We start from the raw sequence: 17827 nt of genomic DNA on the forward strand, positions 1-17827 counted from the left end.
TAAGCTCATTTCCCTTTCAGTATTCTCATCATGTTCATTGATTAAAGTAAAGCACTAGCATGATATTAATCATAGTAGCTCAACCCAAAAGGTAATTCGAGGACAGGATAACAGAGAACTAGTCAAATCCTTAGGTTAACCATGGTATACGGAAGAGTAAATGATGAAGTAAGTAGGATATAATGGGTCAGAGGACACTTGCCTTCACCAAGTTGCTGCTCAGGGACTTCTCTTGCAACTTCCTCGGGAAACACAGACTGCTCGTTGTCTACGTAAAACAATCATTCATTCAACACACTTGGTTAATAACAAAAGAATAATACAACAAACATATGCAACAGAGTGATCACAGGTTCAACAGGAAAGTATAGACAATGAGGTGTCTCTTAAGTCTGGAGTAGGTTGCGGGGAGGGGACGGAGCTGACGAGTGGGACTAGGGTGTTAGTGGGCTGGCGCGGGCGAGTGGGTGACGAGCGTTGACAGGGCGGGTCCACGGGGCAGAAAGAGGGAGAGAGCACACACAGGAGCGGGGAAGGTGGCCTAGGGTGGGCCGAAAGGCCGACGGGGAGGGGGTTGTAGGCTTCTTTTCCCTTTTCTTTTATTTTGAATTTCCACTTTCCTTTTCTTTTATTTCCTCTTTTGAATTCAAATGCAAATGAGCCACAAATTCAAAAGGAAGCATCTTAAGCATATGCATCCAACAAAAGTAAAGTTTGGGGTTCATCATGATGCAGCATTTCATACTCCCTTGGGTTTTGCCTACTAGAGTATAATTACATTTCCAAATAGAATAACACTCTTCTTCTATAGAAAAGAGATAAGGGGGTTGGGAGAGAGGAGAAGAGGGGAGTAACACCTGGATTTGTGGATATGAGCAAAGAAATTTTATACCCCAAATTCAGGGTGTTACAAAGGTCGACCAAACCTCATGAGGCTGAGCTGTCGGCTTAGATAGGATAAGTTTTTTGTTGAGATAGGGAGAGAAAGAATAGAAGATTCAGTTTGCTAAAAGATAGGAGATTGTGTTATATTGTGTTAGGAGGTCTGTTCAGCTGTATATATAAAGCCAAATGATTGAAAGAAATAAATAAGTGGAGAATTAATCGAATAGAAGGGGTTATCTTCTCACATATCTCCACCAACCTTCGTCGTGCAGCAGCACGACGCCCCAGCCACTTCGCCACCGTCAAGGCTACCAGCCTCAACCTCCTACTTCCCATCCCTACCACTTGAGACTGAGGAGTGTTTCTTACAATTTGGTATCGGCAATGCCAGGTTCTTTGGACGGCGAGTTGACGGCAACCTCCGCTGCCACAAACAACACGATGGCTGGTCAGAAGCTTGATAACGTCCTTAAGATTGTCACCGGCCTGGCCACCAAATTTGCTGACCTCTCCACTTGCATCATCGATATGGAGTCTCACCCCACCGCCACCCAAACCACCTTCCCCACCAGCCAGCCGGAGTTCCCATATGGTATGCCCGGATATGGCGGTATTCTGGCAACCACCATGCCAAACTCCATACCATTACCATCTACTGTCGTTCCACCTCGGCTTACCTGCATCAAATCCACTTTCCACCTTCCCCATCACTCATACCATCATTTCCATCCACCATATAGCCCTCCCACCCATCCCTTACCATTCCATCATCCCACCCGGATAGCTTCTCAGCCCACGACAGGGTTCCACACTTCTATAAACTGAATTTCCCCACCTACGATGGCAAAGATGACCAGTGGCATGGCTCAATCATTATGTCAGGTTCTTCCAGGGACAACACACTCTGGAAGAAGGCAAAGTATGGCTAGCCTCATATCACTTGATCGGGGCTGGCTGTACTTCGTACGACATGGTGGAGCGCGACAACCCCAACATACCATGGTAGCGCTTCCGAGATCTCTGCAATGAGCGCTTTTGTCCACCTCTCCGGCAAAACCTGTTGGGTGAACTGCCCACCTCCAGTTCCGAACGACGGTATAGTTTATCCAAACACTTAAACCTTGTGTTTATACTAGTTTGTCCAAAATTGCACTTCTAGTCCTTCAAATCAGCTCATATGGACTTGATCTCTTCAATTTGCCTTTTATGCACATATACTCATTCTTATATCAAAGTGGTTAGTCCAATGTAGTGCGTTGAGGACTTAATCACCAAAACAGGTAGAAATGGTCCTATGACATATTTCTCTTTCACCGCACAAAACCAAAAGGGTAAGCTGATAGGAAGAGGTGTGCATATTATTTTCCAACACTTTCTTGGTCTCAGGCGTAGAATTGGAGTGAGCAACAATTATTTTATTTTAATTATGCTAGCTAGCATTCGAACTCGAGATCTGTGACTCAGCTCATATCTTGTTTGGCACTGCTCTAGGTTCTAGCTTCGGCGTGAATCTGTGGTGTATAATATAAATTTAAACAGTTTCAAAATATTTTTGATCTAAATGAGAAACAAAATGATTTATCTAAATGCCTTCTAAAAGTCTGCAACTTCAGTTTTACGATTTTTCGAAGCACCTAATGTCCTGCTTTATCAACTTCACCAAGTTTTTTGAAGCTGAAATGGTCCAAACAAGATCTAAGTTAGGCCCCGTTTGATAGGGCTCTTTCTATGTCAGCTTCAGCCCTGGCTCTAGCAACTCTAAGAAAACAACCCCTCCTTAGTTTTAGGAATAACTCTAGAAAGAGCACCCTGTTTGGTTGGTAATATAGCTCCTCCTGCAGCTTCTCTTAAGATGTAGCGTTGATGAAGAGAAAAACATGGGAGATGAGTCGATAGAAGCTCCTTTTCTAGCTCTTGACTTCTGCTGTTTTTTTAGAGCTCCTCCCTCTTTTATAGCAAAAGCTTATCAAAGAGCCCCTTTGATAGATTTTTTTTAAAAAGTCGTTGAAGGAGTTTTTTAAGGAGCCCGGGACTTAGATGCACCAAACAGTTTAAACCAAAAGTTTAAAGCAAGGAGAAATATGCATGTACTACTAATCACAAGCCCATGATCAGGTCGATGCCAACTCACACGGAACAGACATGGTGCAATTGCATTTTCAGTCCCTTTTGTCACCACTACTAATTAAAAGGAAAAAAACAAATAATCAGCGGCACTGCGGCAGGTAGAAGGCCAATTCGGTCCGCCGACGAGGCACCGACAGATCGACCTGCTGCAGCCGGTCGCCCGGGCCCCGCTCTCAGCGTGCGCGGCGGGGGACAGCCTGGGCACAGCGACGCGACGTCGACGTGCACACTCCCGCCCTTCCGCATCCGACGGCGCTTGGTCTCTCCATCGGTCGCGCCAACGGCCGAGATCGCCCGTACTCCTCCCCGCCGTTACGTGCAGCAGCTCCACAGTGACCGGCGCTAGCCCGGGGGGACTCCCACCAACTCAACTAAACGAAACCGAGTGAGAGCGGGGGCGTATTATGTAGGAGTAATTGAAGGGGAAGGAAGGTGTGAAGCGGAAGCAGCAGCAGAAGCACTGCGCGGCATTGCAGCGATCGAGCGGGAGGAATTTGGGGCATGGTGGTCGCCAACGCCGCTCGGATCTAGAGGCCCGCACGGGCCGATTGGTCTCCGCCCGCCTCGTCGGTGTTGGTGTCGTTGGCGTGTGGAGCCGTCTCGGTGGGAGCAGCGGGGAGGGAGCGGAGATGGCGGCCAACAAGGGGATGGTGGCGGGCTCGCACAACCGCAACGAGTTCGTCATGATCCGCCACGACGGCGATGCGCCGGGCTCGGTACGTCCAGCCAACCCAGTGCCGTCCTCGCTGCCTGCTTCAGATTCAGTTCCTAGCGGCTCATGTCGTGCGCGCGTCTGTCGCTGGATCTGGGCTGAGGTCTTAGTTCATTGAATTAGTTCATCTTATGTAAATTCAAAATTACCTTCCTGACATTTTGATCTTAGCCTCGACTTCAAGACTAATAGACACTTGATCGCAGGTTGATTTTTACAGTCTGTTGCTCACCAGTAAAGTGCATGAGTCACTGATGTGTTCTCTAATGCTGTAATTCTGATTGCATGTGTGCTGACTTTGTCGTTATCTCGCTAATGCAGGCTAAGCCCACAAAGAGTGCGAATGGGCAGGTCTGCCAGATTTGTGGTGACTCTGTGGGTGTTTCAGCCACTGGTGATGTCTTTGTTGCCTGCAATGAGTGTGCCTTCCCTGTCTGCCGCCCATGCTATGAGTATGAGCGCAAGGAGGGGAACCAATGCTGCCCCCAGTGCAAGACTAGATACAAGAGACAGAAAGGTTGGTTTCCTGGCAACTCCTTTGAGTGTGTGTGTAACTTGTATGATGCTAGCATGACGGAGTTCACATCACATGCTTACTTTACGTGAATAAAAGGTTCCAGGCTTGCAGCATAGTGGATATGCCTTATGATAATGACATTCGACAGCCTAGATTAAGCCATCTGCTTCATTTTATTCTCTACAACAGTAATTAACGAATTCTTCTTACTTCGTCTTATGAAATTCAGGTAGCCCTCGAGTTCATGGTGATGAGGATGAGGAAGATGTTGATGACCTAGACAATGAATTCAACTACAAGCAAGGCAATGGGAAAGGCCCAGAGTGGCAACTGCAAGGAGATGATGCTGATCTGTCTTCATCTGCTCGCCATGAGCCACATCATCGGATTCCACGCCTGACAAGCGGTCAACAGGTATAATACATGTCATTCATGTTCATTTGTTGATTTGAGTGATACTGTGGTGCATTGTTCGCTAGTTGTTACTGCCCACTGGTGCACTTCTGTTATTAATACTTATTTCTATATGAATATGTGCTCTTACCAACTAACATACTGATACTTATCTTCAGATATCTGGAGAGATTCCTGATGCTTCCCCTGACCGTCATTCTATCCGCAGTCCAACATCGAGCTATGTTGATCCAAGCGTCCCAGGTATTTTATCAAACATCATAAATTCCTATGTTTGGAGATTTTGTCTGCATATTAGCTGGGATCGTTAATATTTCTTTACTATGATTTCAGTTCCTGTGAGGATTGTGGACCCCTCGAAGGACTTGAATTCCTATGGGCTTAATAGTGTTGACTGGAAGGAAAGAGTTGAGAGCTGGAGGGTTAAACAGGACAAAAATATGATGCAAGTGACTAATAAATATCCAGAGGCTAGAGGAGGAGACATGGAGGGGACTGGCTCAAATGGAGAAGATATGCAAATGTATACCACCTTCCCTTGCCTATGATATTATTCCTCCTAACAGTGCATTAGATTTAGGTTTGCGTGATATATGTTCATGTTGTATCTGGTATTGTGTTGCTTTGGGATGAACTAGTGGGGGTATGCTATACGATTGTATACTGAAGAGGACTCACAAGGGCATTAAACTGCCGGTTCATGTCAATCAATGACTGATAATTTTGCATTTCCAAATAGATGAAGATCTATTTATCCTTCCTTAGCTAACCCTTACTAATAGTGCACACATTCAGATATATTTTTATTTTGCTTCAAAGAAATTGAGCACTCTGTAATTTTTGCTGTCACAGGGTTGATGATGCACGGCTACCTTTGAGCCGTATCGTGCCAATTTCCTCAAACCAGCTCAACCTTTACCGGGTAGTGATCATTCTCCGTCTTATCATCCTGTGCTTCTTCTTCCAGTATCGTGTCAGTCATCCAGTGCGTAATGCTTATGGATTATGGCTAGTATCTGTTATCTGCGAGGTCTGGTTTGCCTTGTCTTGGCTTCTAGATCAGTTCCCAAAATGGTATCCAATCAACCGTGAGACATATCTTGACAGGCTTGCATTGAGGTAAGTTACAACATTGCACATGTTTCTTTGAGATTTTGTTTGCTGAAATGCTCTTTGTGTTGACATTTTGTGTGTTGATATCCTAATTCTAATGTTTCAGGTATGATAGAGAGGGAGAGCCATCACAGCTGGCTCCCATTGATGTCTTCGTCAGTACAGTGGATCCATTGAAGGAACCTCCACTGATCACAGCCAACACTGTTTTGTCCATTCTTTCTGTGGATTACCCTGTTGACAAAGTGTCATGCTATGTTTCTGATGATGGTTCAGCTATGCTGACTTTTGAGTCTCTCTCAGAAACCGCAGAATTTGCTAGAAAGTGGGTTCCCTTTTGTAAGAAGCACAATATTGAACCAAGAGCTCCAGAATTTTACTTTGCTCAAAAAATAGATTACCTGAAGGACAAAATTCAACCTTCATTTGTTAAGGAAAGACGCGCAATGAAGGTAAACTGCTATCTCATGGTTACATCACCATTGCTCTACCTTCCTCTCTTTTTTAACTCTGGATATGCATTTTTTCAGAGGGAGTATGAAGAATTCAAAGTAAGAATCAATGCCCTTGTTGCCAAAGCACAGAAAGTGCCTGAAGAGGGGTGGACCATGGCTGATGGAACTGCATGGCCTGGGAATAATCCTAGGGACCATCCTGGCATGATTCAGGTGCTCAACTGCCCATTGTTTCAAATGAAGCTTCTTTAGAAATTTGGTTGTAATTTTGTTTTTATGTATTCTTCTATGTGGAATCAGGTTTTCTTGGGGCACAGTGGTGGGCTCGACACTGATGGAAATGAGTTACCACGTCTTGTCTATGTCTCTCGTGAAAAGAGACCAGGCTTTCAGCATCACAAGAAGGCTGGTGCAATGAATGCGCTGGTATGATTTTCTCTCCATGAATTCACTTGTACCCCAGGGATCATCTGTTCCATGCTAATTATACCCCTTTCACTGGTGGGCAGATTCGTGTATCTGCTGTGCTGACAAATGGTGCCTATCTTCTCAATGTGGATTGCGACCATTACTTCAATAGCAGCAAAGCTCTTAGAGAAGCAATGTGCTTCATGATGGATCCGGCTCTAGGAAGGAAAACTTGTTATGTACAATTTCCACAGAGATTTGATGGCATTGACTTGCACGATCGATATGCTAATCGGAACATAGTTTTCTTTGATGTAAGTATTGTGGACTGATGGTTGCTTTTGTAATCATCACAACAAAACATTCATGGCTCACATGTTATTTGTTTTGCAGATCAACATGAAAGGTCTGGATGGCATTCAGGGTCCAGTTTACGTGGGAACAGGATGCTGTTTCAATAGACAGGCTTTGTATGGATACGATCCTGTTTTGACTGAAGCTGATCTGGAGCCAAACATTGTTATTAAGAGCTGCTGTGGTAGAAGGAAGAAAAAGAACAAGAGTTATATGGATAGTCAAAGCCGTATTATGAAGAGAACAGAATCTTCAGCTCCCATCTTCAATATGGAAGACATCGAAGAGGGTATTGAAGGTGTGTTCTTGCTGTTGTGCATTTTTTATCTTACTTTTATCCTTAGAGATCTGAGAACATCGCTGCTTCTATTGCATTTTCAAACGTAATTGTCTTAGTTTGATTTCTGGACGTAAATAGGAAAACGATTCTTTGCTTCTCAAGTTGGCTGGCTCCTGCTTATCTTACATGTGGAATCCCATTAGGTTATGAGGATGAAAGGTCAGTGCTTATGTCCCAGAGGAAATTGGAGAAACGCTTTGGTCAGTCTCCTATTTTCATTGCATCCACCTTTATGACACAAGGTGGCATACCACCTTCAACAAACCCAGCTTCTCTACTAAAGGAAGCTATCCATGTCATCAGTTGTGGATATGAGGACAAAACTGAATGGGGAAAAGAGGTTAGTGTGGCAAGCATATTGTCCTCTCTTTGATTCATATCATAGAGTTATTTAACTTACCATCGTGGCATGGGGTATCTTTCCCATTCGAGGGCTCAGATTATGATTGTCCTTTTTTATGTTGTTTCAGATTGGCTGGATCTATGGTTCAGTAACGGAGGATATTCTGACTGGGTTTAAAATGCATGCAAGGGGCTGGCAATCAATCTACTGCATGCCACCACGACCTTGTTTCAAGGGTTCTGCACCAATCAATCTTTCCGATCGTCTTAATCAGGTGCTCCGTTGGGCTCTTGGGTCAGTGGAAATTCTGCTTAGTAGACATTGTCCTATCTGGTATGGTTACAATGGACGATTGAAGCTTTTGGAGAGGCTGGCTTACATCAACACTATTGTATATCCAATCACATCCATTCCGCTTATTGCCTATTGTGTGCTTCCCGCTATCTGCCTCCTTACCAATAAATTTATCATTCCTGAGGTTAGTGACAAGATATCCTCCCTTCTGTTCAGTGTTTTTTTTGGGTAGAATTATATACCAGAGTATAACTGTTATCGCACTGAACTAATAAATATTACCAGCGCACAAGTAGCCATAACTAGTATTTGTTTTCCCTTGGCATTTTTCTTACTCTATATAGTCTGTTATTTTGAATTATTTCACTTGTGATGTAAATGGATGCAAGCAAAGTCATTTTGTGCTGTCATATGGTCTAGATCAGCAGAGCTGTGTTTTTTTCTAGATTCTACTGACCTTTCATTTGATTACATTTGGTCATCTTTCTAATGTTTATATCATTTCGTCATGTGCAGATTAGCAATTATGCTGGGATGTTCTTCATTCTTCTTTTCGCCTCCATTTTTGCCACTGGTATATTGGAGCTTAGATGGAGTGGTGTTGGCATTGAAGATTGGTGGAGAAATGAGCAGTTTTGGGTTATTGGTGGCACCTCTGCCCATCTCTTCGCAGTGTTCCAGGGTCTGCTGAAAGTGTTGGCTGGGATTGATACCAACTTCACAGTTACCTCAAAGGCATCTGATGAGGATGGCGACTTTGCTGAGCTATATGTGTTCAAGTGGACCAGTTTGCTCATTCCTCCGACCACTGTTCTTGTCATTAACCTGGTCGGAATGGTGGCTGGAATTTCTTATGCCATTAACAGTGGCTACCAATCCTGGGGTCCGCTCTTTGGAAAGCTGTTCTTCTCGATCTGGGTGATCCTCCATCTCTACCCCTTCCTCAAGGGTCTCATGGGAAGGCAGAACCGCACACCAACAATCGTCATTGTCTGGTCCATCCTTCTTGCATCTATCTTCTCCTTGCTGTGGGTGAAGATCGATCCTTTCATCTCCCCGACACAGAAAGCTGCTGCCTTGGGGCAATGTGGCGTCAACTGCTGATCGAGACAGTGACTCTTATTTGAAGAGGCTCAATCAAGATCTGCCCCCTCGTGTAAATACCTGTCACCTGAGGAGGCTAGATGGGAATTCCTTTTGTTGTAGGTGAGGATGGATTTGCATCTAAGTTATGCCTCTGTTCATTAGCTTCTTCCGTGCCGGTGCTGCAGCGGACTAAGAATCACGGAGCCTTTCTACCTTGCATGTAGCGCTAGCCAGCAGCGTAAGATGTGAATTTTGAAGTTTTGTTATGCGTGCAGTTTATTGTTTTAGAGTAAATTATCATTTGTTTGTGGGAACTGTTCACACGAGCTTATATTGGCAATGCTGTTATTTATACACAAAGACTACATTCTTTGGAATGTGTGCAGACAGTCAGAACACTGTAATCTATTAGCACAACTATATAAGGCAGCTGTTGTATCATCTCTATTGTTTCTGATGGGCCCTGGGGATATGTAATTGCGAATGACTAGCAACATTATATTGTTGGCTGATTATCAGCTGTTACATGTAATTCCTGAAAAGCATGGAGGATTGGAGGGATTGATGCGCCGTGGTCTCATGAATTAGGGAATCAGATGGCAGTCCAGTTATTGAAACTGCCGCTAGCGTATTTTCTGATGGTACTACTCTTCCAGCTTCACTGTTGGTGTTGCAATAAATTTTCAAACTGTTTTCACTTTTTTTAAATATGTCTGATTTAAGAAATCTAGATCTGGGGTCATCGATTCTAATAATTATAGATAGAAACATATATCCTGTCTGTTTTTGTTGGCCTGAATTTGTAGCGGTTTCCTTTTGGAAGATTTCGAGACGTTGTTTGAGGTATAAGTGTGGAACAACAAAGTAACAAAGTCCATCGGAGTGTGTGCATGCGATTAGAGCTTCTTCAACAATTCCTAAAATTACAGCTTCCAAAACAAGTAGATTGGGATCTCATTAAACGTAATGGTATCATATTTCTCCGACGACGCGGTCATCAGAGTTATCACTATCAGGCGCACTTGGGTAGTCACTTTTGAAACGACATTGATGTAACCTAGAGGGCGGTGACTAGTTGTTTCTAAAAATTAATAACAAATAAAATCCGTTTGTTTCTCAACGCTAGGGTGTTTGTTTGGTTGCTATTTGCTAATGTTTAGCCCGTGTCATATCGTAAGTTTGGTACCTATCTGATCCGATCTATCGATAGTAGTTAGAAGTATTAAATATAGATTATTTATAAAAGTAATTACATAAATAAGAATTAAACAATAAGATGGACCTATTAAACCAAATTATTCCATGATTCACCCATGTGATTCTACAATAAACTTTTGCAAATTATGGATTAGTTAGGCTTAAAAAATTGTCTCGTCCTTTAGTCTTTAGTTGTATAATTAATTTTCTAATTAGACTATATTTAATACTCATAAGGGCTTTGAGAGTAAATGTAATAGAGAGGATGGGGGAAATCCCTTAGGCCTTTTCGTTTACATCGGATTGCACCCGGAATCGTTCCAGCTAATCAAAGTTTATATAAATTAGAGAAACAATTCGGCTCGGAATCGTTCCGACCCATCAATCCGACACAAACGAACAAGGCCTTAGGGTGTGTTCGTTTGTTCCGGAATCGTGATCTGGAACCAGTCCAAGCAGGAATGCTTATCTAATTTGTATAGGCTTTGATCACCTGGAACCATTCCTGCCCCCAATCCTGAACAAACGAACGCAGCCTTACTAAATTGAATAGTAAGGGATTTTGATCCCCTCAATCCCCTATATTACCCTCGGTCACAAACGAGCTCTAATATATTTGAGCATCCAATGTGACATATGCTACACTTTAGTTACTACCACCAAACACCCCCTCGGACCACAATACTCATGCACATAGAACCATTGTGTTGTGGTATTTCCACGCAATGCCACATAACTCCCATGTAACAGAGATTTGAACAATAGCTATGCCTAGAAACAAAGATCAAACCAAACGTGTAGCCATGCTTGAAGATGTCCAAAAACAAGTCCCTAGTGAAAGAATCTAGGCTCTAGTTGGTGTTAGTGATTAATAACAACATAATATTATTGTGACTAATGTATGTTTTGCAGATTATATGGTAAGTTAAGTCACATTGCAGAAACTTGGGTTTCAATAGGAGAAAAAACCCCCGAAAGGACGTACATCGATGAAATGGCTAAAGGACACAAAAAGGTCATGGTGTACTAGTTCTGAGTGTTGAAGGAGTTGTTGGATACTTAGTTTAGTAATAGGAGCTTTATTTTCTATTAGTCGTACTATAAAGAGGGGTTGTGGACAAGTAACTTGACCTAGGCATGTCTGAGTGTAGCGTGGTAGTTAACTCTTACACAAATCTAGTGTTAGGCAACTCTTAAGAGCCCACAAAAATTTGGAGAGAAAAGCCAAATAAAAAACCATAGAAAATGTACCCTGGGTGCACCGGACCATGGTCTAGTGTGCGTCGGACCCAGTGCCCAGAGTCTAGTCTGTGTCCTTTCGTGCAAAGGGGCAACAGACCCCGATCTGATGCGCATCGGACCAGTTGTCTAGAGAACTCTTGTTTCAGCTCAGCAGCAAGTGACATCGGACCATGGTCCGATGTTCAACGGACCCTTTTTCTAGAGAGCTTACAGAATTGTGTGAAGTAGCTGTTGGAGCATCAGCCCGTACACACGGACCCATCTGCAATAATTGCTAGTTTTGGAAAACTAACTGTTGGAGCTATTAGAAAGTTGTCTGATGCTCACCGGACCATGGTTCAGTGTGCTCGTGACTAGTCTGTAGAGTCACATGTTGGTAGTTGGGGTATTTATACCCCCTCCACCAGCCATATTGAATGTATTTCTCCCCATCCACTCTCCATTCATTCCATAGAGCTTGTAAGACCCAGTTGCATAGTGAGGTGATTAGCAAATATTAATCCCATCGTTAGGACATCATTAGTGAAAGAGAGAGCCACCTGGAGCACACACCACATTAGGCTTGTCAAGGTCAAGTGAAAGTCTAGAGCTTGTTACTCTTTATGATCGGCATCATCTAGACAACTTAGTGGTGATTAGAGCTCGGTGATCACCCCGGGGGCTTTGTTGGTGATCCGGCTTGGCAATTGTACGCGGTTGTAAGGGATCCATCGCGTCAGAGAGGAAAAAGATCATCTCATATTGAGCACTTGGTCCTTGCGAGGCCTAAGGGGGAGCTATACCCTTGCACAGGTGATCCAATGAGGACTAGTGGAGAGTGCTGACTCTTCGATACCTCGGGAAAAAATCGGAGGAGTCATCTAAACCCTTGCTTTACATTCCACATTTCATTTGAGCAATTTTCTTTGTAGCAGTTACATTCCTAGTTACATGCAAGACCCATTTTGTATAGTTGGGGGCCTTCTCCTGTCGAAGTTCCTCAAAACATTAATATATATATATATATGGATGGATGGCTTTCAAGTTTGTTTTAGGACCTTCGAAGCAGTGATGAAGGTAACCTTCGTCCAAAAGCCTTCGGTTGAACAACATACTCACAGAAGCAGAGCCAGGAAGCTTCGGTTCTATGGTCTGGGTGTGCAATAATAAGCCAATGAAGATGAAGGGGAGAAGCCCAGAGGTTTGTTCAACATGTCTGCAAATGAAAAGACGATGATGCCCCTAGAGGATTTTTGTAGTATTAATATTTAGGGCCTAAGGACATATTTGTAATCTTACACAAAGTTGTACTATGACTCGCCACTATAAATAGAGATACAATGCCATGCAGAGAAACACCGTTTTACGAAGAGGGGATATGGGAGACCGGAATCACTCAACCTCCGAAGTTGTACCTTCATGTCCTTACCTTAACTCGGCATGTTATATTTGTAATCGTTCATAACTTAGAAGGAATAATAAAAGAATGAAGTCAGTTGACCTACTTCTAATGTTTTTATTTCGTCCTATTACTTGGAAAACTTTCATTATTGCTAACTTATTCTCTCGGTATATTCACTAAATAAACTGTGGGAATGAAGGTCTTCTTTCTAATTGTGTTGCCCTGTTTTGGTCCTATTCAGGAATCAAAGCAGGTGACCAACAGTATCTCACGATGCTACACCTTCCTTCCCATAGGTAGTGTCCCCCTCACTTATAATAACTAATAAGAGGACCAAAGACACCTCGGCTAACGCCACGAAATAAGCTAAGTTGTCTTCAATAACTAAAGACTTCTCGAATGAAAAAAATCTATAAAATTCTTCAGAGTTCATCGATGTTCTCCGACAAGCTAACGGGGTTACACACAAAGCAAAAATCTGAAGTCCACCCTTCCATTCCAAAATTGGCCTCGGCACCATCACTCTGCACAGGCCCCATAACAGGAACCTTTGCAAAAAAACTCGAGTTCGAGTAGACACTAACATTTCTCATTTACATCAAAATGTGAAGAGTGGCAACCAACTACAAAATCTCTAAGTAAGCCACCTCGCTAGACGGCGGCGCACCATCCCCTTTACCAGCCTTTGCCACCACATCATCAAGCACTATAGGAGGCAATGACACCGAAGGGGTCGTTGGATACATGGCAAGGGCCTGCACCCACCGTGGCTTCACCCTCTACCTAGCCTGAGGAAAATTTACTGATAAGCAGAACCCAATAAAAAGAAAAAAATAGAGCCCAACAAATAAATAATTTACCAATTCTAGCTCCACCAAAAAGCATAGTTGCATAATATCGAGGCCGAAGCTTGCCACATGTCGGGCTGACGTTCATATAAATGCTGGGGTCGACGACAAAATCCTTTGATGCCAAGAGTACTTTGTGGCTGCACCCTTTGCGACCAATGCCTCAAAATTGCCCTTGTATATAACATGGGCAAAGAAGGTCATCAGACTCTGAATAACGTTGGGCATACCCTTCATCTCGGTCCACAGCCACTCCACTAGTCGATCGAACATGACATGCCCTCGCCATCGAATGCTTGCCCCAAAGATTCGTACACCCTCCAAAATTAATCAAAAAATTGCTCGGGCAGACGCTTGAAGAGTCTACTCAAACCCCTCAGCATAGAGCCGATGCTCCAACTCCAACAGGTCCTTCATCGTAGACTCTCTCTGCATTTGGAGATCCATCACTGGGCCTCCAGACGAAGGCCCTCACTATCCGCCTCCGCCTTAGCCGCCCATCTTGCATGGTGTTCAGCCTCGGCCCGCATAATCTCCAGCCTCTTCTTGTTTTCCATGGCTTAAGCCTTCACCCGAGCCATCTCCAGTTTTAGTTTGTCATTCTTGCTCTGGAGTTGGCTCAAGGTCTTGCAGGACCTAGTTATCAGACCCAATTGGTCGGCGATGGTGACCAACTGATTCATAAACAATTCAACTTGTTAAAAAAATCTACAACATGAAGATGTGTTGCAGCGTCCCTAAGGGCCTCCTCCGTGATATCGGAGGCGTTCACTCTGACCCTAGCCCAAACAACAGAGCATATCTTCTCACAAACACCAGCCCCTAGGCGTGTAGCCAGCGATGTCCCTGGCGCAACAATTGCAAGACCACCTGAAAACACCAAAGCGTCAGCAATACTCCCTGATAATACAAAGACACCACCATGATAGTCTTCGCCCTGGTCCCTGCCTCCAGACCGATGTTGTAGACGTCATAGTCCATGATGAACAAATCTACGATAGGGGTAGCCCCTTTTCACCTCTGTCGTTGTTGTGGTGATACCCTCACTGCTCCCACCGGCATGACAGACTTTGCCGCATCATCAGTTGCCGCTACTCTTCGCTTCTTTGACTTCCTCGTCCTCTGGACAACGTCATATACATGATTTGACCTCGTTCTTCATCGTGTCTGCTGTTGGAACCTGTTCAGGTCAGGTAGATCCAACGGGAGATGAGGGAAAGGATTTGTAATGCTAACACGGGTGTCAAAGCCACAATATTTTTTCTTGCGCTTTGGCACAGTACGAGGTATTTATAGGTACTCGAGGGACTGCCTGACCCTATCAAGGACATTTAGACCCTCGATTACCTAGTTTATCCCCAGAATATTCCCACGAGTGGAGGTTATAGCGAGTTATTACGATATACTTTATTACAAACACGGTCCAACCCACACTGCTCACGCGGCGTCAGGACGCGTAGCCCTGCTACATAGGCCGAACTGTACACGAGCCTCTCCCTGCTCTGAGGGGGGAGGTCCTATGGCCTTCGCGGGGCCTTCGACTTGTCTTGCCGGAGCAAAGGGGGCCGAACAGGCCTCCGTATGGACAACGTCCTTGGTCTGTTCGGCGGATCCTGCGGATGCAGTCTTCGTTCGTGCAGCACGAAGTAGATGTCGTCGAGCGAAGGGTGGCGTGTTCGCCGTCGCCCCAACATTTGCCCTCCGAGGGGCCAGTTCGACCAAGTCACCTAGTGCCGAAGACCACCGTGAGATGGTGAAGACGCTGCCCTCGCTCGAAGTGATCCCGCGGGGTTTTTTAAATATGACCGTTGATGGACGCGTTACTGTTGGACTGCGGGTTTCCCGAGGCATCGCGTCACGCCTATAAAAAGCCGACCTCAGCCGAGACCGCTGCTTGCTTGCATTTGCGCTGCAGAAACCCTAGCTTTTATCGTTGCTCGCCTGCCCTCCTTGCTCGTTCTACGCCGGAAATCTGGCCCGTATCAAGCAGACCATGTGCCGCCACCAACGGTATGTTGCAATGTCTTCTTCCTCGTCTGCTGCGAGCGCATCGCCGACCGCGCCGTCGTCCGAGGAGACCTTGAGTGACTTAGCGGTGGTTGAGTTACAGCCCGACCACACCGTGGAGTTTGGGACCTCAAGGATTTTCTCGGGCCGCATGCTGGAGATGCAGCGGCTTTGTTACTTTGGTAACGTGTCGGGCAGGCCCCGGGTGCAGAAGAGGTCCCCGAGCCTGAGGGCGAGTTGATAGTTTTTTAGGCCTTTTTCGCTGTCGGTCTTCGCCTCCCGACGCATCGATTCGTGGTGGAGGTGTTGCGAAGGTTTGAGGTGCAAGTCCACCAGTTGACGCCGAACGCGGTGGTGGCGCTTGTGAAGTACGTCTGGGCATTTTCTTCCTACGGTGGGCAGCCGTCTGTGGAGGTCTTCGCCAAAAATTATTGTCTGCATTGGCAGAAGAGAAAGATAGGGGATAAGATACCCAATTTGGATCGTGCACCTTCACGCCGAGGACTGGGAAGACTTCAGCTGAGGTTGTGGAGATAGTCCCCTGTGCTAGGAACAAGTGGGGCAACTGGTGTGATTTTTGGTTCTATGTGGCTCCCGGGGATGTCGAAGGCTTGCCAAGTCTGCCTCCGGCCATCCTATGCTCACATTGTTATGTGGCATTTCCTCGATTCGAGGTGGTGGAAGAAAACGAAGAGGAAGGGGCCCTCCGATATGTTGCCCACCTGAGTAGCGGGCGCGACCTGGTGGAGGAGTTTATTGCCTATGGGGTGTGGCCCTTGGCACATGGTTGGACGTTGGGCAAAGTGACCCCCCGCCGGATGCCTACTTGGGCGGCCAGATGGTGCAAAGTCTAGCCTTCGCAGTGGATCTACGCGGTCGCGACGCGACCGCGTTTGTGTGTGAAGTCGAGGCCGAGGCCGTGAAAATTGTAGGGAAGTATGTGCCAAAGACAGAGACTTTAAGGAGTCGGGACATTCGCGGTTCAAACGTTAGGCTGAACCGTGTTTTTGAGTTAAACCATTTGTCGTATGGTGGTTACCCGCGGGGGACTATGCCGACGTTGCTGGCCGCTGGGGGAAACAAGCGATGTCAACGGCCGACGAGGGCCCCTTGAAAGGGAATTAGGCTTACACCTATTTCCTAAATGATTTTGGTGGTTGAATTGCCCAACACAAATGATTGGACTAACTAGTTTGCTCTAGTGTATAAGTTATACAAGTGTCAAAGATTCACATTTAGCCAATAAAAATACCAAGAATTGGGTTCAACAAAAAGAGCAAAGGGATAAGCGAAGGCACCCTGGTCTGGCGCACCGGACTGTCCGGTGTGCCACCGGACAATGTCCGGTGCACCAGGGAACTCCAAGCTGAACTCTTCACCTTCGGGAAAACTCAGAGGCGCTCCGCTATAATTCACCGGACAGTCCGGTGTACACCGGACAGTGTCCGGTGCTCCAGGAATGAAGCGACTCTGAACTCGCCAGCTTCGGGAATTCGCTCCACTATAATTCACCGGACATGTCCGGTGTACACCGGACTGTCCGGTGAGCCAGCGGAGCAACAACTACTTCGCGCCAACGGTCACCTGCAGAAGCAATAAATGTGCGCCAGAGCGCGCAGAAGTCAGGCACGCGTGAAGTGGCGCACCGGACACTCTACAGTACATGTCCGGTGTGCCACCGGACATCTAGGCGGGCCCAGTAGTCAGAGCTCCAACAGTCGTAACCCAACGGCCTGGTGACGTGGCTGGCGCACCGGACACTATCCGGTGTGCACCGGACTGTCCGGTGCACCATGCGACAGACAGCCTCCACCAAACGGCTAGTTTGGTGGTTGGGGCTATAAATAACCCCAACCACCCCACATTCAAGTCATCCAAGTTTTCCAACTTCCAACCACTTACAAGAGCTAGGCATTCAATACAAGACACACTCAAGTGATCAAATCCTCTCCCAATTCCACAAAAGCTTTAGTGTTAAGTGAGAGTGATTTGTTGTGTTCTTTTGAGCTCTTGCGCTTGGATTGCTTTCTTCTTTCTCATTCTTTTCTTGTGATCAAAACTCAATTGTAACCGAGGCAAGAGACACCAATTGTGTGGTGGTCCT

General features: G+C 45.5%; 1 protein-coding gene across 1 annotated transcript; it reads left to right on the forward strand.

Annotated features, from left to right (window-relative positions):
- The first annotated feature begins 3459 nt into the window (after positions 1–3459).
- Positions 3460–9400, forward strand: LOC541802 (cellulose synthase-1). The gene is given in 14 exon segments (NM_001111484.1): positions 3460–3728; positions 4046–4241; positions 4471–4655; positions 4814–4898; positions 4989–5178; positions 5508–5774; positions 5875–6220; positions 6299–6436; positions 6524–6649; positions 6733–6945; positions 7025–7283; positions 7469–7665; positions 7796–8146; positions 8479–9400. Coding segments are annotated over 14 exon segments (3228 nt in total). The 5' UTR covers positions 3460–3641; the 3' UTR covers positions 9067–9400.
- The last annotated feature ends 8427 nt before the right edge of the window (positions 9401–17827 follow it).

Source organism: Zea mays, chromosome 8 (genome assembly GCF_902167145.1).
Source record: "Zea mays cultivar B73 chromosome 8, Zm-B73-REFERENCE-NAM-5.0, whole genome shotgun sequence".
Lineage (NCBI taxonomy): Eukaryota > Viridiplantae > Streptophyta > Magnoliopsida > Poales > Poaceae > Zea > Zea mays.